Here is a 20,659-nt window from a genome sequence, read left to right on the forward strand (position 1 = left end):
TCAGTGGGCGTACAAAATCAGCAGGGGATCAAAAACTTTTTTCCCTCACTGTAATTGTAATATGAATTATATATGATGTATGATTAGTACAGAATGAATTTTAATTGAAATATGTAAAATCATCTGTTATCCTGTATAATGAAGTGCAATGCGATATGTCACCACTAGATGTTGTGGCTCATACAGCGGAGGGATGAATTTATTTGTTGTTTGATGAAATAGTAATCTAAAGAATAATTATAAATAGAGGCAATTATAATTATAAATAGAGGCCATAGTGCCATAGTGCCATCTAGCCACTTTCTCAGAAGACGTTGAAAGGACGAAACATTAGGGGCGTGACTAAATGGTGTGAATCGAGTGACATCAGCCTGTTGATCCAAGAAGGAGCGTGGGGATCCACAGAGTGGTGAGATACCGCTAGCACCCCAGTTTTACAGTGAATATCTGACATTGTGTATACTGTATAACAAAAGGGATCAAGCATCTTGTGTTTGTGAGTGAATATTAATGGGGATTTTATAGCAATAAATTTGAGAAACGGGATTATGCTATGTGTGCTGCCTTGTTTCTTTATGTTCAGCTCTGAAGCATGGCCACTATGGAGAGGAAGAGGTCTGAGGAATCCACCTAAAGGGATGTTTGTTAATAGCGCAGTAATTAATGCGACAGGCAATTTTTTTACAAATTTTACAACTGCCCTTTTTACAGAAATCTTTGCACTGCCTTTTTGTTGCACTATTTCAAGCCAAGGGTGGAGGACTAAATTCATTTTGTAAATATTGAGGAGCACTGCTGCACTTAGTGCTATATATTATTGTTTTATTAACCAAAAAGGATACATGTATGTATATAGATAAAGTGTGAGCACCACTTAGTTGTATAGCAGAGCAGCTGATGCTCAGAAAAAACATACCCAGAACAGAAAAATTAGCAAGGGGGTTCCTACCAGGGGAGGGCTGGCAGGGGGGTAGGGTGGAAATCTCCCCCCGGGCTGGTGACACTATAAACAAGGTGATAAAAATAGACAGTTAAGCCATTGTTTTACTGTATCCCTGACTGCCCTTTTAACCTTACACAATTCCCAGAAATGATACCCCCTGTCACAATCAGTACGGCCACAGAACATAACCTATTCTGGTGACTAGAAGTAAGATATACCTGGTCTGAAATCCCAATAGTCTCTACATGTATATAACCCATCAGGTGCTAAAGTGATGTGACCACATGTTAACATTAAAAGTTCTGCATAAACCCTCTGCACACTGCTATATTTACACTTTCTAGCAAACTTTGGAAGAAAAAAAACAGGGATTTTTCATTCACATACATTGCAATACATGTTTAAGCTGACTGACTGAGTCAAAGTATTCCTTCTATGGCCAGTCCCTACTCTGCTCTGCAAACTGCAAACGCTGCAGTGGATATAGTGCCAATATGGGGCACATAGACACAAGTTGTAGGAGAGCTACTAGGTTCAGGTCTGACTACTGATCTGCACTGCAATAGAAATAATATACTGTATACCTGTGCTCAAATCCCAATAGCTTCTACGTGTATACAATCCATCAGGTGCTAAAGCAGTGAATGGGGCTGCATCACAGCTGCTCTGCAACCACAATGCAATGGGGTGGTGGTGTGGGCTTTTCATAGCTATGGTGAGGAGGTGATATATTGTCCCCCAACTGCCCATTTGAATAGAAATCCACATTTAGGAGGGGCAGCAATGGTGACTGCATGTGTAAATCTTGCATGTGTAAAGAAAGGGCTTCTGTTGCTGGCCAGTCTAAGCCAATACGGCCACCTTCCATCTAATGTTTGTAGACAGCTTTAGCCATTCCAACTCATCATAACACACTATCTAAAGTTAACTGTACCTGCTCTTATGTCATTACACAGTGTGTGTGTAGGTGTGTATATGTATATATATATATATATATATATATATATACTGTATATATATATACTAATATAAAATGTTTCTGATCTGTTGCAGGATGAAAAAAATCAGCTAATGACCACTAATGTATGGCTAAAACAGGTATGTACTCATCTTGTATGTTTTAGGCCCCTTTCGCACTTGCAGACCGTATGTCTGCTTTTTCATCCATCCGTTTACGGATGAAAAAGGGACATACATTGGTCCTTATGAGATTGTGGGTGTTAGCGGATGAACATCCGCTGACACCCGATCTCGCCCACCTCCGCATTCCTACGTTTCTGCAGACGGAGGAAAACCCTATTTTTCCTTCCGTCTGCAGATCGGATCGGATGAACACGGACAGATGGTCCGTGTTCATCCGATCCCCCCATAGGGGAGAGCGGAGAAAAGACAGGGCGGTCCCTGCACAGTGTGCGGGGACCGCCCTGTCATCCACCGGCTCAGCGGGGATCAACGGAGCGATCCCCGTTGAGCAAACGGAGGTTCACGGGGTGGATCATTACTGATCCGCCCCGTGTGAAAGGGCCCTTAAGTGACAGAGAGTGTATTTACTTGGTATCACTTTGTAGTCTAATGCTAAAACCCGAGAACCAGTTTTGGAGACACGTTTTCATAATTTTCTAGTTTCCGTTTTTGCATGAGCATAAAATGATGCATGTAATTGTTTATTTTGCTGTACTGGATTTTCAAGATGAGTCCAGAAAATCATTTGACAAAAATCATTCAAGTAGGCCAGAGATAGACTTAATTATTTATGCTATAGATTTTAATAAATCCTTCAGTTCTAGGCTGAAATTGTCATTTTTTGAAAAATGTGCAATTCATTATGCTCTATTTGTGAAAAAAGGAAGTCAATTTTGTTTGGGAGACACAGCGCAATTGTCAGTTAAAGCGTGGCAGTGCTGAATCGCAAAAAGTGCTCTGGTCTTCGGCCAGCCAAATGGTCCGGGGCTTAAGTGGTTATGATTGTACAATAATACACACACAATACACAATAATACACACACATACAGTTAGGTCCATATATATAGGTCCATATATATTTTGACATGGGCACAATTTTAGTTATTTTCAGGTATTTACTATAGGTGTGCACAGGGGGTGTCCCAGGTGTGCCACCCTAATCACTATGTGTAATGCCATTTCGCCCTACTGCCCCTCTTGTTGGCCCTGCAGTGCTGATGGCTTCCCTCCTCTCCTCTACCCCCTTCTGCTGCGGGGGATGATTCAGGACGGAGAGTGGGGAAAGGGGCTAGTAAATTTGTAATTTACTGGCCCATTTCTTTTCTAAATGAACACAGTGAATACACTCGCTCACTGTGTCCATTCATAATTGAAACATAGTAAACTGTGTTTATTATGCTTCAGTTTGTGAATGAACAGGAAGCCACTCAGCACAGATCACTTTCCATTCATTCATTTCCCCGTGCAGCTGAGGCTGCAGAGAAAGGCATGTGTGTTTGAGCTTTGGGGTGCACACTCTAATGCAATAGGATGCACACACCTATGGTATTTACCTAAATACAGACGTGTGAAGGACAAGTGTAGGACACTCCCCAGAAGGTGGACGTATCATTTTCACAAGTCTACAATAATGAGAAGACATCACTAGAGCAAATACACAAGGTGCAAACCATTTATAAGCCTGAATATTAGAAAAGCCAGATTAGACTTTGCCAAAAAAACATATAATAAAGCCACACCAGTTCTGGAAAAGCATTCTTTGAATGGATAAAACTAAGATTAATATGTACTAGAATGACTGGGAAGAAAAAAGTGTGGATAAGGCTTGGAAGAGCTCATGATCCACAGCACAGGATGCCATCTGTAAAGCATGAGGATGGCAGTGTGATGGCATGGGTATGCATAGCTTCCAGTGGCACTGGGCCATTGGTGTTTATTGATGAGGTCACATATAAGGATGGTCTTGATCTTCGAGTCGAATGTAAGTTTGACTCAAAGATAGGGTGTTCGTTTGTTCATAGAACAAACGGCGGAGCGCCCCATACCGCACTGCGAGATTGCATCTGACCTGCATGCTTTGGCCTATTACAGCGTGATGTGCTGTGAGAGCCATGATTGGCCAAAAGGAAGCATGCCTTTGGTCAATCGTGGCTCAGGAGCTAAGTCCACTCCCCACACTATATAAGGCTTCTGCTTACACGGCGGCCGTATATAGTGAATGAATGCAGATTAGGCAGGTAGTTAGTTTAGTGTGAAGTCAGTCAGCGTAGTATATACCTTATTTATCGGCGTATAACACGCACAGGCGTATAACACGTACCTTAGCTTTAAGAGGGAAGTTTCAGGAAAAAACTTTCCACAGCCCCCTGCGTATAACACACAGGCACTGTTTAGCCTCTATTTTCAGGGTAAAAAAAGTGAGTGTTATATGCCAATAAATACCTTGGCCCGGATTCACAAAGCACTTACGCTGACGTATCTCAAGATACACCGCGTAAGTGTAAATATGCAACGTTGTATCTATGCGCCGTGCCCACAAAACTAGATACGCCTGAAAATGGGCTTAATCCGACCGACGTAACTTGTCTACGCAGGCGTATCGTGGGCGCATATTTACGCAGGACGCATGTGGCGCTCCCATTGATTTTCGATTCAAATATGCAAATGAGGGAGATACGCCATCAGGAATTATGGGGCCCCTTACACAGCTTCAGGCATGGGCCTGGAGGGGTGCTGCCACGAATTGAGAAAGACAAAATAAAGAAAAATATATCTAAAATAAGGAACTAAAAAGAATAAAAAAATAAATAAAAAAATATCAAAAACATTATTTTTTTCTAAAAAATAAAAAAAATGTGACTTGCCATCTGGGGTCTTGTGCTCACACACACCACATCCACTTCACATTGGTTTAGCCCAAGTCCACCATGCAGGACTTGGGAGCAGCAAAGCCACGCCAAGGCCCCAATGGTGTTGCTGTCCATTCATACCACATTCACACGGTCGTGGGGATAACCTCTCCCTGACGACCCAATAGCTCAGTGGGAGGGAATCCTCCATTGGGGAATTAAGTATTTTATTTTTCAATGTGCTGGATGAATAAAATAAAAAATGACTTGTGTATGGCCAGCCTAAAGCCTAGTACACACAGGCCGAATTTTGGACATCATCAATAAAAAGGCTAATATTTAACCCACTAGGTTGAATGAAAAAAATAAAATAATAGTGTGCACTAGGCTTTATTTGAATAAGTGCTGCTTCCTACCAGTTGGACAGCTCTGCCTTATATTTTTCAGCCCAATCACATCTATCTATCTATCTATCTATCTATCTATCTATCTATCTATCTATCTATCTATCTATCTATCTATCTATCTATCTATCCTATATGTTTAACTTATCAATTAAAATAAAGATTCATATATGGCCAAGATTTTTCTGAGATACAGTTGTATAATAATGTATTCTCTTGCTTGTTTGAATGTACATTTGAAATGTTCTTGCATTTTCTATGATTTTTCTCTGATTCTAACCACGGATCGGGCTGTGACTGCTTATGTGACATTATTCATACTGAACACGTTTCATTGTAGACATTTTTTATACCTGCCTCCCCATCCATCAGAGTTGTCACTTCTGAGATCAGTCTTTACACAGCAACCTTTTGTAACATTCCTTAACCAATTGGGTGTTACAGGCACATCATAAAGTGGTTTGACATAATCTACACACATATATTTTTTCCCTTTGTGTTAAAATGGTAGAAGTGACAGCTATTGTAACAGAGAAGCTTATTTGCATATAATCACTAGTGAGGAGATTGAAAAGCTTTCAATCTTCAATTTTTCAATGAGGTTATTACACAAACTGACATTAAAAGGTTTTCACAGTGGTGTTACATATCTACTTCCTTATCATTTTTTTCAGGAATGGGTAGATGTGAAGCTAAGGTGGTCTCCTAGTGAGTTTGCTGGAATAACATCAATTCGAGTGCCATCTGATTCTATCTGGATTCCAGACATTGTTCTCTATGACAAGTAAGTACCTGCATGTTTGCCATAAACAAACTATTGAAAAAGTCAGCAGTGTAATGCCCTGTACACACGACCGGTTTTTCCGTCGGAATAAACTCGGATGGTTTTTCCAACGGAATTTCGCTCAAGTTGTCTTGCATACACACGGTCACACCAAATTCCGACTTTCGAGAATGCGGTGACGTACAGCACTACGATGAGCCGAGAAAAATGAAGTTCAATGCTTCCGAGTATACGTCGACTTGATTCTGAGCATGCCTTTGTTTTTAGTGAGTTGGAATTCTATACAGACGAACTGATTTTTTGATAGGATTTTTTTCCAACGAAAAAATAGAGAACATGTTCGTCGGAATTTCGGATGGAAAAAGTCAGATTGGGCATACCCGCAGTCGGAATATCCAATGAAAAGCTCCCATTGGACTTTTTCCATCGGAAATTCCGATCATGTGTACAGGGCATTAGTGTTCCTTTAGTGCATTCAAGTCTGCTACAGCTGTCTTAGCTTGCTTTTTTTCTTGTAAGCTCAGTACTGTACAGCACTGTGTCTACCACGGCTAGTATTGCCCTTACAATAGGGGGATCTGTAAATCATAGTAATCTCTGGTGAAAATCATGTTATGGTCTGAATACAGTAAAACAGAATCTGTTTCGTTGGTCTATGGCACTTTGCACCTTACCATTGCTCTTTGCAAAGTTGCATGGAAAATATGAGGTAGTGATTCTGGGCTGTAGATATAGTAGGACCAGTTTGGGAAAGCATAGGAAGTGAGCCAAAAACTTCATCAGGGCACATTTGGGAATTATTTTGCCACATAGAAAGACCCTTTATTAACATGTAAAATAAAAAATAAAATAAAAAAAAGAAGATCACAAACAATGTTGTGCAAGTGTACTCAGGATTAAAGCTGACATTTTAAGCTGAGAATTAGAACTGAGTACTCCTAAGATCTGGCAGCTTTCCTCTTAACTCTCTGACCTCATTCTGATAATACATGTGGACCCCCAACCCTCAAGTATCAACTTATGCCCCGTACACACGATCGGAATTTCCGATGGCCTAAAATCCGAATGTTTCATCGGAATTCCATTCAAGCTGTCTTGCATACACACTGTCAGACCAAATTCCTACCGTCCAAAACACGGTGACGTAAAACACTACGACGAGCCGAGAAAAATAAAGTTCAATGCTTCCGAGCATGCGTCGACTTGAATCTGAGCATGCATGCATTTTTTCTCCGTCGGAGTTGCACACAGACCATAGGAATTTCCTATTGTTTTTTTTTTTCCATCGTAAAAAAATAAAACATGTTCTATTTCTAAACACTGATGAAAAAAAGTCTGATGGGGGCGATGGACTTTTTTCATTGGAAATTCCGATCGTTTAACAAAATTTAAACGTTAGAAGCAATGTCAAAAACTACAGATCTCTGTTACTTTATACTGTTTTTGCTGGTGCAGTAGCTAGTAGAGACATTGTACTATGAGCATGTGGTCGGGCAGTTGACATGGATCTCAGCAGATCTCAAGTAACCCATCATTTCTTACTCTCAGTTCAAAGATAAAAGTAGGTAGAGCTAAATAAGTGTAAGTGCAAGGTTGTGCAGTTATCTGAATATATAGGTCCTACAAGCTTTGCTCTGTAATACACAATATTTTTGCTAAATTAAGAGGCTCAAGATGACTAAACTAGAACAGGAAAATATAGATAAATCAATTTGCATAGCTATTTTATGGTACTACAGTATGTTTAGATTTATGTCTGAGGCCAGCACTTTATCCAATTGAACTGTAAAATCCTAAATAACTATAAAGATAATACGTCTGTGTAGCAGTTAATACATTGAACAGTCAATACAGTAATGCAGATGCTTCTGGGACACCTCCAATCACAAAACTAAAATGTATAACAATTTTTTGTTCTAGTGCTGATGGGCGTTTTGAAGGCTCTGTTACAAAAGCTGTTGTGAAATATGATGGCACCATAAACTGGACACCACCAGCTAATTATAAAAGTTCTTGTATTATTGATGTGACCTTCTTTCCTTTTGACCTCCAAAACTGTTCTATGAAGTTTGGATCCTGGACTTATGATGGGTCACAAGTTGACATCACACTTGAAGACTACGAAGTGGACAAAAGAGACTTCTTTGATAATGGAGAATGGGAAATAGTAACTGCAACTGGAAACAGGGGGAACCGAACAGATGGAAGCTCCTGGTATCCATTTATTACCTATTCCTTCATCATAAAACGCTTGCCCCTTTTTTATACACTCTTTCTTATTATACCTTGTATAGGACTTTCCTTCCTAACCATCCTGGTTTTTTACCTCCCTTCTAACGGAGGTGAAAAAATTTCACTGTGTACCTCAGTACTTGTGTCTCTGACGGTGTTTCTTCTGGTGATTGAGGAAATTATTCCATCTTCTTCCAAAGTCATTCCGCTTATTGGAGAATATTTGGTGTTCACCATGATATTTGTAACTCTGTCAATTGTTATAACAGTCTTTGCCATCAATATCCACAACCGATCCTCCTCAACACGCAATGCAATGGCACCATGGGTGAGGAAGATCTTCCTTCACAAGCTTCCTAAACTGCTTTGTATGAGGAGCCATGTAGACAGGTACCTTACACGAAAAGAAGATACAGGAATAGTCAATGGCCCGGAGACCTCCAGAAATATATTAGAGGCAGCTTTGGATTCCATTCGTTACATAACACGACATGTGGTCAAAGAACATGAAGTTCGTGAGGTATGATTTTTTCAGTCTATTGTTTATTAAATGTGAGTTTTGATAGGCAACAGTGTCCTTGTTACTCAAGGCATAACAGCCAGTATACAACACTTCTTCCTACTTTTTTCAATGCTGGATATATTTATGGATATGCTGGATATATTTATGTTCTATAAATTAAAAGTATAGATAAAAATTGTATTATTCTTTTGAAAAATTATTTAACTAAACATCTGATTTTACAATTTTAAAGCATATATATAAAAAAAACATTCTGTAATCCTCTACCCAGCAGGGCTCATACTGGAGTGGTAGAGTTAGAGCTGCACTTTGCACTTTGCAGTGTGCTGTCAATCTTAATATACACACATGCCTACAGAAGGAGAAAGCAATGAAACGAACTCAGTGTACCACTGCTCCTTGATTGTCCAATCAGTTATACAGATGAAAAACTGGAAGTGTTTCCCTATTTATCATCTGACTTTAACATTACTTAGAGCTTTTTTCCTCCACAATATCTGTACTCATTGGGGTAGTTTTGTACGAACATTGATTGTCACTCAATCTAGAATTCTGTGCTAAAGTTAATCAGTCTTAAAAATGCTAGTTCCCCTCTCCTAACACCTACAGTTGCAAGAAAAAGTATGCGAACTCTTTTGGAATGATATGGATTTCTTCACAAATTGGTCATAAAATGTCATCTGATCTTCATCTAAAGCCCCATACACACTATCAGTTTTACTGAAGGTTTTTCTCTTCAGGTTTACCAAAACCATGTAGTGCAAGGGCATGCCTGATTGCATACAAATTGAAACTCTTGAGGTTTGACCTCATATTAGATGGTTTTAGTAAACCTGAAGAGAAAAACCTGCAGGAAAACTGATAGTGTGTATGGGGCTTAAGTCACAACAATAGACAATCACAGTCTGCTTAAACTAATAACACACAAAGAATTACATGTTACAATGTTTTCATTGAACACACCATGTAAACATTCACACTGCACGTGGAAAAGGTATGTGAACCCTTGGATTTAATAAATGGTTGAACCTCCTTTGGCAGCAATAACTAAACGTTTCCTGTAGTTGAAGATCAGACGTGCACAACGGTCAGAAGTAATTCTTGACCATTCCTCTTTACAGAACTGTTTCAGTTCAGCAATATTCTTGGGAAGTCTGGTGTGAATCGCTTTCTTGAGGTAATGCCACAGCATATCAATCAGGTTGAGGTCAGGACTCTGACTGGGCCACTCCAGAAGGTGTATTTTCTTCTGTTTAAGCCATTCTGTTGTTGATTTACTTCTATGCTTTGGGTCGTTGTCCTGTTGCAGCACCCATCTTCTGTTAAGCTTCAGCTGGTGGACAGATGGCCTTAAGTTCTTAATAAATGTGGGAATTCATTTTTCCTTCAATGATAGCAATCCGTCCAGGCCCTGACGCAGCAAAGCAGCCCCAAACCATGATGCCCCCACCACCATACTTCACAGTTGGGGTGAGGTTTTGATGTTGGTGTGCTGTGCCTCTTTTTCTCCACACATAGTGTTGTGTGTTTCTTCCAAACAACTCAACTTTTGTTTCATCTGTCCACAGAATATTTTTCCAGTACTGCTGTGGAACATCCAGGTGCTCTTGTGCAAACGGTAAACGTGCAGCAATGTTTTTTTTGGACAGCAGTGACTTCCTCTGTGGTATTCTCCCATGAAATCCATTCTTGTTTAGTGTTTTACGTATCGTAGATTCGCTAACAGGGATGTTGGCATATGCCAGAAACTTTTGTAAGTCTTTAGCTGACACTCTAGGATTCCTCTTCACCTCATTGAGCAGTCTGCACTGTGCTCTTGCAGTCATCTTTACAGGACAGCCACTCCTAGGGAGAGTAGCAGCAGTGCTGAACTTTCTCCATTTATAGACAATTTATAGAAAATTTGTCTTACTGTGGACTGAAAAACAGCAAGGCTTTTGGAGATACTTTTATAACCCTTTCCAGCTTTATGCAAGTCAACAATTCTTAATCGTAGGTCTTCTGAGAGCTCTTTTGTGCAAGGCATCATTCACATCAAGCAATGCTTCTTGTGAAAAGCAAACCCAGAACTGGTGTGTGTTTTTAATAGGGCAGGGCAGCTGTAACCAACACCTTCAATCTCATCTCATTGATTGGACTCCAGTTGGCTGACACCTCACTCCAATTAGCTCTTGGAGATGTCATTAGTCTAGGGGTTCACATACTCTTTCCACCTGCACTGTGAATGTTTACATGGTGTGTTCAATACAAACATGGTACCATTTAATTCTTTGTGTGTTATTAGTTTAAGCAGACTGTGATTGTCTATTTTTGTAACTCAGATGAAGATCAGATCACATTTTATGACCAGTTTGTGCAGAAATCCATATCATTCTGTATGTTGACTAACCTGTGTGAGAAAGATGTACTGTATATAGTTACCTATTTTCAGCAGGTTTTGGTCTGGTCAAGTGATCCCCTGTGTCAGCCAGTGGCAGCTGCAGGGGATAAGAGAGAGTGCTTGACAACAGCTGTTAAAGCCTGGGAGAAGTGCTGTCACCCATAGACTTACTATGGCCCATCTGTTGTCGGTGCTCCATCCTCTCCCCTGTAGCCACTGCTGTCTGACACAGGGGAGTCGGACTACATGCCTGGGCTGGACTGGGCTAAAAGTAGGTAAGCATAAACATCTTTCTGAGTGGAGCATTTTTAAGACTAGTTAGGTTTAGCCTGGAAGTCTTTTCTATGTATGGGACCCTACGGTCTATGCTTCTCATACACCCTACACTTTTCATGATATAGACATTGTCAGGAGCACTGTTAAGCCCTGTACACACGGGCCAGAACCACGTTAGGAAAAAACGTTGTTTTCCCTGACGAGATTCTTGGCAAGAATCTCTTGCCGTCCAAGTGTACAGACTCTCCTTTCAAAGGAACCGCGGTTCTCTTGAAAGGCAAGAACGCGGTGGCATCATTGCGTACGACGAGCATGCGCTCGTCACATTTGATGCCGTCGCCGCCATCTTGCTGCACCCTACCTATGCCTAGGAAGTTACCGCGCATGCGTCAAAGTCATTTCGGGCATGCGCGGGTTTCCACGGCGACAGGTAAGTATACACACTCTCGGGTTTCTCGGCAGGAAAACTGCAGAGAATCTCACAACGAGAAAAATAGAGAACATGTTCTCTATTTTTCTTGTCTATATTCTGGGCAGTTTTCTTGTCGAGAAACCTGAAAGCCTCGTACACACGTTCGGTTTACTCGGCAAGAAAGCTCTGCCAGCAGTTTTCTTGCTGGTTCTAGCCGAGTATACCAAGCGTGTGTACGAGGTTTAAGGGTAATGATTGTATAACTATGAGAAAGGAAGGTCCGTGATTACAGCGCTCCTGACAATGTCTAGAAGACTAAACACGTAGGGCGTGGCTTAAGCACATTATGTCGTCCCACACAGTGGGGTGGCCGCTTAAACACAGCAGTCAGCTGGTGGAGCCACATTCTCATGAATATACAGGCATTTTTATCTAGATTGACACCATCTCTTGTGAATTTATGGATTAAATAGTTTTTTATGTTTGACTTTTAATAAACAATTTTAAGCTTATGTCTTCTCCTGATTCCATGTGTATCCAAAACTGGGGATGGTGGTCTGGCTCCGTGAGTGTATAAAAAATAAGTGTGTAAGACCCATTTAACCAAAAGGGTCTTAGGATTTGGTAAGTGTTCGGAAGATTGGTGGAATGATTATTATTGTGCTATTGATATCTGCACTCAACTAAGCATCACTGATAGTATTTTTGGACTATTGTTTTTTTTTTTTTGGACTATTGGTTACACAGTTTAGATTCATCTGCGCATTGGATCACATCAGAGAAATGTGCAATTATTCAAAACATTTTGCACTGGACACTTTATAGTTTATGTTTAGAATTGTATTGCACATGTTTAAAGCTGCACTTGCATTTTTTTTGCACAAAGGAATAGATGGTTTTTAGGTATTAAAAATTTATGATCTCCACTAAGTCACTTTGAGTTTCACATCAAGTAATATACATATATATCATAAAGGTCTATATTTTTAATAGGATAGTTATATAGTTATGATATGTTTTTTTATCTATATAAAGAAAAAAAAAAAGAAAAAAGTAGTTTCCTTCCTTTCTACTTTCTGTTAACATAAAACAATGCCAGGAGTGTACGTATGATTTTTGCCATAGTTTTTTGAAAATTAAGAAAGATGCTGGTACTTAGGGGTTCAATTTTTTTTAACAATAGAGGGGGTTACAAATTTTACTTGGTAATCTTGCACAAAAAACAGCACATGAAGGTCATACACAGAGGAAGAAGTAGGTGAAGTGTTTAATGTACAGGTCACATATATTGGGAGGATGAAGATGGTGGTGCTGCTAATGTGCATATATGCACATATAAGAGAGGTGAAGAAGTTAATATAAAGATCACATGGAGACAGACTGGAGATCAATAGTGTAGGAGAGAATATGGATGTGAAAGAGTTGAGCTTTATTTGCTGCTGTTGCTGTGAATAAGGCATTTATTCTTTAGTTGATGTTTATGTTCCTCTTTTGTAAGTAAAACAGTTTGGTCAATAGATGTAAATACTACATTGTTTACATATGTGATCACTGTGATTGGTCTCTTTATGACCAATCACAGTGCTCCCAAGATATAGAGCCACTCAGATTGGCTCTCCACACAGTGGAGTTGATTTACTAAAGACAAATTGTTCACTTAGCAAATGCAGTTGCACTCTGCAAAGGAATTATCCCCAGAGCTTAATGAATGGTGAGATGCTCTGTTGACTTCTATCATCCAGGGCCGGTGCTACCACTAGGCAAACTAGGCAACCGCCTAGGGCGCACTGCTGCCTAGGGGCGCCCAGCCACTGGTTTTCCTCTGCATTTGCATGCTCTGCAGGCTGCAGCATGTAACTAACTCTCAGGCAGCTGCTCTGTCTGACCGGTAGTGCAATTAGAGGTGCAGTGCAGCACTGAAGCCAGGGCTAGATAAAGCAGAGATGTTTTCTGTATAGTGCCACCTCCTGTCACATGGGTAGGGCAAAGGGCGGAGTCAGGGGTGGAGCCAATGGGGCAGCAAAATGAGATATCAAAAATCCTTGCACCAGCCCTGCTATCATCCAATCATGTGCAAGCTAAAATTGCTCTGATTGTAAACTGAAGCTTCACCACATTCACTAAGCTCTGAAAACTTCCCTTGCAGAGTACAATTTTACGTTCAAAACGAACAGTGTATTTGCCAATAGTAAATCAACCCAGTGTCTATAAACCATCAGAGGACAATTCAATAACTGGCAGCCACATAATCATTGTTAAACAGTGGTAGAAAAGTGGTTAAGCAAAAAATGGTTAAGGTCCATACAGGGGCGGATCCAGAGTCTAGTCTCGGGAGGGGCACTGCTAGAATATTTTGTGGGCAAATTGTCGGGAAAATGGCTGGTGTTGGTGCTTCAATCATCAGCAGTGGCGGCTGGTGCTCAAAATTTTTTGGGGGGGCACAAACGGAAAAAAAACTTGCATACACCTGACCTTCCATTAAATACCCCAAATGCCAAAGAAATCTGCATATAACTAGCAGTAGATATATTATATATTATATACTATAAAAAGTCTGTAAATGAAAGCAATGGATTTCTCCATCTGCAACAAAAATCCTCCACTTATGAATGAAGCCTCCACACATCAGGCTCCGTGCAATGTTTGGAAAGAATTGAAACCAGATGTCAACATGATATACCCCCATGTAACTATGCCCAGTATATATACCCCCATGCATGCCCAGGAGCCGCACACACACACACGGGGGGAGCCCACTGACACAACCCACATGCAGTAGTACAAAGCACGAATGCTGGAAGGCAGCTGGTGGTGTGAAATTACAGATAAACAGATTAAATCAGCACCAACCATTTTGATGATCATAAGGAGAAGCTAGCTTTTTATTTTCTCCAGTATTGGCAAATCATGGTCTGGATCCAAGAGCTCAGAGACTTTGTAGAGTCTTGGTTGGGATGAAGGCTCTAATTCTAGGTCCAACGTTTGCTCACAACCAGCATCTCCTGATTACTAAGGTGTTCACAGGGTTTTTATGGGAGCTGTCTACATTTCAGGGTTCCATTAGGCTCTGAAGTCAGGGTGTGGGCCGGTGCAGCAGGTAGATGTGTGACAGTGCACTTGTGCATACAGGGTATGGGTTGCGAGGATTGTCTGCTGGATGGACAGACAAGGGCCTGACTGTGAATGCTCAGCCCTGTGTGCGATCAGACAAACTAAGACACACGGTGTGGCATCACTGGTGGCGGTGTCACTGGCGGCGGTGTCACTGCGGTGTCGGCTGACTCGGCTGTGTGCTTCCCCGGGCGGTTTAGCCAATCAGGTTATCGATAGCCAGAACCGGTCAACCTGATTGGCTGAGACGCCTGACAGTCTTATCCAAGGAACGCACCCCGGTATGTTCCCTGCATAAGCATCCGGAAGGTTGAGGGCTGTACTGGAAAGCCCTGGCTCTGATAGGCACTTCCGTACAGCCAACCAGCTGCCGCTATTCAGGTGGTCGGCGCTGATATCTGACCATCTGAATCCGGCCAGCGGCGACAATAACATCGATTCATGCAATGCATGAATCAATGTTATTAGTCAGTGGTGTGTGCGGGAGCCAGAGGGGGCGGCGCTCCAGCGCCCTCTATGGACGAACCGCCACTGATCATCACGGTGCCATGGTTGATATGGCATCAGAATGATTGAAGCGCATTATTTCTATTATTACATTTTAATATAAAATAATATGGTTCACCATAATGCAGAATCAGTGGGAGCCCTGAGTGTGTCAGTTCCTACTGTCACCTGTCACCAGATGTGGATTGTCACTTGCCAGTGACTGTGTCCCAGAGTGAGGGCGGGATGTGAGTGATGTCAGAAAGCTGCTAACCATCAGAATATGCAACCAAAGTGATGTTGCATTGCAGCCATCTTGGTACACCGACACTTGTCCACAGTAAACCTAGAGTTAGTAGTCGGCAAGGGGACATCTTTATACACCCACCCGGAGTCTCGCTTTTCACAATTATTTTCAACAGTAAACTCAGCTTATATAGTGAAATATAAGTTGGGTTTACTGTTAACTGTGAAAAGCAAGACTCCGGGTGGGTGTATAAAGATGTCCGTTTGCCGACTTTTAACTCCTACTAGGCTTACTGTGGACGAGTGCGGGTTTACCAAGATGGCGGCGACACAACGTCACTTTATTTCCTTATTCAGATGGGCAGGGCCGTCTTTAATATGGTTTGGGCCCAGGGCAAACATTTTTTTTGGGCCCCCCTCCAGCTTATTTTGGGCCTGGCTGGTTCACATGTATGTTTTGGCGGCCCTCATTTGTGCAGGTACAGCAGCCCATTGATTTGAATGGGCTGCCATGCCTTTGTTTCCTGCAGAAAAAAGGTGCATTCAGCATTTTAAAAATACAGTTGCCTTGAAATCCATTCTGCTTTTGCACCATGCTACTTACCTGCAGTTCTTGCACACACAAACGCACTGTGTTTTTAAAAGCGTGACCTAAACGTCTAAAAATGCAGCAAGTTTGACAGTGCGGGAACTGCAGATAAGTCACAGCAGACAGCAGAATGGACAGACAGTGCTGCATTTCAGTGCTTGATGGGCATAGGCGTGCCGTGTGCGCAGCCTATTACATGAGGCATGCGATTTTCTTTGCAGGAAACGCAGGCATGGCGGCCCATTCAAATGAATGGGCTGCTGTGCCTGCGCAAATGTGGGCCGCCAAAACACATACATGTGAACCAGCCAGGCAGGGGTCAAGTCCTGGGGAAAAAAGTGTGGGAACTCCCACCCAAGATCTACTCCCCCCACCAAAAAAAAAATGATACGCACATATGCATAATTACTAAACCGCATTTTTTTTTTTTTTCGATCCACTGTACCTTAGTAATCCTTTGTTACTGCCCGCTTCCTGTATATGGATTCATCGGGTAGTGTGCGGGTATTCCGTCACTTCCTCGATGCCGCAATGTCTCCTGGGAGCTTTTGTCATTGTCCCCAGGAGACATTGCGGAGGTCTGCCGTGAGTTATCGTGGGATTTAGAAAGAACTTTAAGCAAGTTCTTTCTAAATCCCGCGATAACTACCTGATGAATCCATATACAGGAAGCAGCCAGTAATATAACGGATTACTAAGGTTCGCCTGCCCCTGACAGTGACTCGAGCTGGGCATCACCGCTTAGTGAAGGATTGGCTCAGGCGGCTCAGCTGCTCTAGTCCTGCAAAGGGAACTGCGTTCCTGCTGTGAAAAAAGTGCAGGGACTCCGTTCCCACGCGTTCCCGCAGGACTTGAGCCCTGCAGCCAGGCCCAAAATAAGCCCATCAAGCAGTTAAATACAGACAGTAATGTCATGTACTCTGAGGCTTTACTCAGCCTGGACTGCAGGTCTGGTCTGTGATTTAAAGAGTTCCTCTATTTTACACATGGCATGGCATGGGGGTCCCATGGTGCTAAAGCAGAATGGACAGACGGTGCTGTGACCCCCATGCCATGCCATGTGTAAAATAGAGGAACTTTTTAAAACACTGACCAGACCTGCAGTGAATCATCAAATATTATAAAGACTTTGGGCACACTCTACAGAAAACTTCAATTTACAATATAGATTAGCAAACAGTGACATACCTTGAGGAGCAGGACATGAAGAAGTCAGCCTCGGGAAGAGCAAACTGGGGATGTTATAAAATCACATTCTAATTCACTTTTATATGCAAGCAGCACCCAGTGGCAGGAAGGGAGAAGTGCAAGTCTAAAGGGAAGCCAGGGGTGCTGTACATTTTAAAACACTGGGAAGGGAAGCAGTACTGTCACTGGCTGCGTGCCGCTGATGATTTTCAGCCTGGTTTGTGGGCAGCACAGGGGCTTAACGGGAGGCAGGGCCACCATCAGGAATTATGGGGCCACTTACACAGCTTCAGGCATGGGCCCCCTGGAGCAGAGAACCGGGATGGGGGGTGCTGCCGCCTGAAATTGAGAAGCAGGGGGGGGGCTGCCGCAAATTTAGAAGCGGGGGGCCCTTTACAAAAAAAGAAAGAAATAAATAAAAATATATATAAAAAAGGGGTGTAGCCATCCGGGGCCCTGGGGACCTCTGGGCCCTTTAATAAAAAGAAAAAAAGAAATTAAAAAAATATATTTTAAAAAGGGGGTTGCCATCTGGGGACCTCTGGGCCCTTTAATATTTTTTTTTTAAATAAAAATAAATTACAAAAAAAAGGGGGTTGCCATCCGGGACCTCTGGGCCCTTTAATAAAAAATATATATAAAGAAACATTTATAAAAAAAAGGGGGGGTTGCCATCCAGGGCCCTGGGGACCTCTGGGCCCTTAAATAAAAAATAAATAAAAAAAATATATAAACAAAAATAAAAAAATAAACATTTATAAAAAAAGATAAAGGGTGTTTGCCACATGGGGACCTCTGAGCCCTTTAATAAAAAAAAAATTATATATATATATATATATATATAAAAAGAAAAAAAAAAGAAATAAAATATATAAAAAAAATGTTTTTTATAAAAAAAAGGGGGGTTGCCATCCGGGGCCCTGGGGACCTCTGGGTCCTATAATAATAATAATAATAATAATAATAATAATAATAATAAACATTTTTATATATATATAAATATTATAATTATAAATATATAAATAAAAAGATTTTTTTTTTATAAAAAAAGGGGGGTTGTCATCCGGGGCCCTGGGGAACTATGGGCCCCTGGGGACCCCCAGACCTCTAAAAAAAATTGGCCCTTTAATAAAAAATAAAATAAAAATATATTAAAAAAATTGTCCCTTTAATAAAAATATATAATTTTTTTTTTATTATTTAAAAATAAATAAAAAAAAGGGGGGGGTTGCCATCTGGGGCCCTGGGGTCCTCCGGGCCCCTGGGGGCCTCCGGACCCCTAAAAAAAAAAAAAAAAAAAAAAATTTTTTTTTTTTTTTTTTCAAAGGGGGTTGCTTTGGGCCCCCAACAGTGACAGGGCCCAGGGCACCTGCCCCATTTGCCCTGCGGTAAAGACGGCCCTGCAGATGGGGAGCGGCTTCCTGACTCAGAACACCTGCTCGCTCAGTCACACACAAGCCCACTGGCATGATTGCTTACCGCTCCCCAGCCTGCCGTCCGGCTCGGTCACCCACCGGCTCACCCGCTCGCTATTTTCTCAGGGGGAGCAATTGCCCTGTTGCCACCCCCCCCCCCCCCCTGATCAGCCCCTGGGTCCATACCATCAAAGCTCAGCCCAATAAAATTAGCACATATAACCACTGAAAACATACTGTAGGTGGGGTGCTAGCTAAATTCATAATCATTAGATCCCTCATTGTAACTGCAGCTGGGCCTAGACTAGATAAAGTTCTGCAGTGCAGGTTCCTGGTCACATTTATAATGTGTATCTCCAACTTCCATACCCCTGTTGCCTTATGAGTTTATGTGCAATCTCCATTAATAGCCGTAAAATATTGTAATTATGAATATATTTCAGTTAGCTTTGTATTTGTGTAACAGAGCGTCCCAGAAGTCTAGGTTAGGCAGACAAGTTGGTGCCTAAGTTTGTGTATCTAAACAATGGGACCCAACCCTCCTTGTTCTACACATAGTCACGTCAAAGAATCCCATGTTTAGATATGCAATGAGGGTGATCAGCTCAAGTTAAAGAGGAAGTAAACCCTTGTGGGTTTAACTTCCTCTTTGTTTCCCTGCAAAGGTAAAGCATAATGGGCTACTATGCATCGCATAGTAGGCCATTATGTGTCACTCACCTGAAACCAAAGCCTACGATGTCCCCAATTTCCTCGCCTCCGCGAAGCGTACATCTTTCACCCTCTTCCTTCTGGGTATCGCAGCTCCGTCACGGCATGATCTCCTTTAGAAACGGCACGGTCGCCGTTTCTAAAGGTTTCTACAGTGCGCCGATGCCTTTGTCTATGGAGCATGCGTTGTAGACATCGGGGCCCGCCTCTTTTACAAATATGTCCTAAACCTTGATCTAGGCTTACCTGCAGGTAAAAGTGGTTGTATAGGGTTTACAACCACTTTAGGTCTCCTACTAAAAATAGTTGGTGCCAAAGATTTGCATTAAAGGGGGCTGACTTATGCAAAGTATAGGGTTTGGAGATATAGCCAATCCTAAACCAGGAATAGGGAAGCCGACCAATCAGAGCCACACCATGCCAACCAATGAGGCATCAGCCTGTAATGATATACACAGACTAGATGGGAGGGAAACACACATTTTATAGTAGAGCAGCTATCAGAATGGAACCTTGGTGGTGCAAAGGGTAACTATGGGAAAGGTCTGCCTTTTACTTGTAATTAAATATGCTTGTAGATTAATGTTTTAAGGAATATACTCTGTATTCCTTCATGTAATTCTTTTAATTTAACCTAATATTTTCTTCCTTGGTGGAGACTATAGATAGATGTCTGTGTATTAGATAGACTTTCAACTACTCACCAATAAATGTTATTGGGTTAAAGCTTTCCATCTTCGTCAAAGAACTCTCATTTAACCCACATCATATCTTTGAGATATTAAATCTTAAATATAATAAACGGGTAACACACCAATGTTTCACATATCTTAAACTGTAATGTTGAACTTCCACTTTCCTTCAGTTACAAGAACCATATAGACTTTCATAATTTGAGAGTCTCTATGGTACCTTTGTCACAAATGAAAAAGCAAGAGAGCAGAAACTGTTTTGTGAACAGAACTATTCCAAAAAAGGAGTGGTCTCCAGAGCAGGAGCAGGACCTTGATCCAAATACTAATCCTCTGCCCTTGCTTAGGGTGCATTGGTTGAGTCTGTACCTGAGGGTTGATGCAACACTCCGGTCTACATCACAATTTAATGGTGTACTCTCTTCAATTAGTGTAGTTTCTTCAACTAGTGTGCA

The 20,659-nt window shown here is 41.6% G+C and overlaps 1 protein-coding gene across 5 annotated transcripts in view; it reads left to right on the plus strand.

The window, feature by feature from the left end:
* The window catches only part of LOC120931426 (neuronal acetylcholine receptor subunit alpha-5), a 69,550-nt gene that overhangs the window by 41,879 nt on the left and 7,012 nt on the right, over positions 1-20,659 (plus strand). For all 5 annotated transcript variants that reach the window (XM_040342850.1, XM_040342849.1, XM_040342853.1 and 2 more), the window contains 3 exons: positions 1,997-2,041; positions 5,834-5,943; positions 7,864-8,695. In XM_040342850.1, the coding sequence (XP_040198784.1) occupies positions 1,997-2,041; positions 5,834-5,943; positions 7,864-8,695 (987 nt within the window). The remainder of the gene's footprint in view (positions 1-1,996; positions 2,042-5,833; positions 5,944-7,863; positions 8,696-20,659) is intronic.

Source organism: Rana temporaria, chromosome 3, assembly GCF_905171775.1.
Source record: "Rana temporaria chromosome 3, aRanTem1.1, whole genome shotgun sequence".
Lineage (NCBI taxonomy): Eukaryota > Metazoa > Chordata > Amphibia > Anura > Ranidae > Rana > Rana temporaria.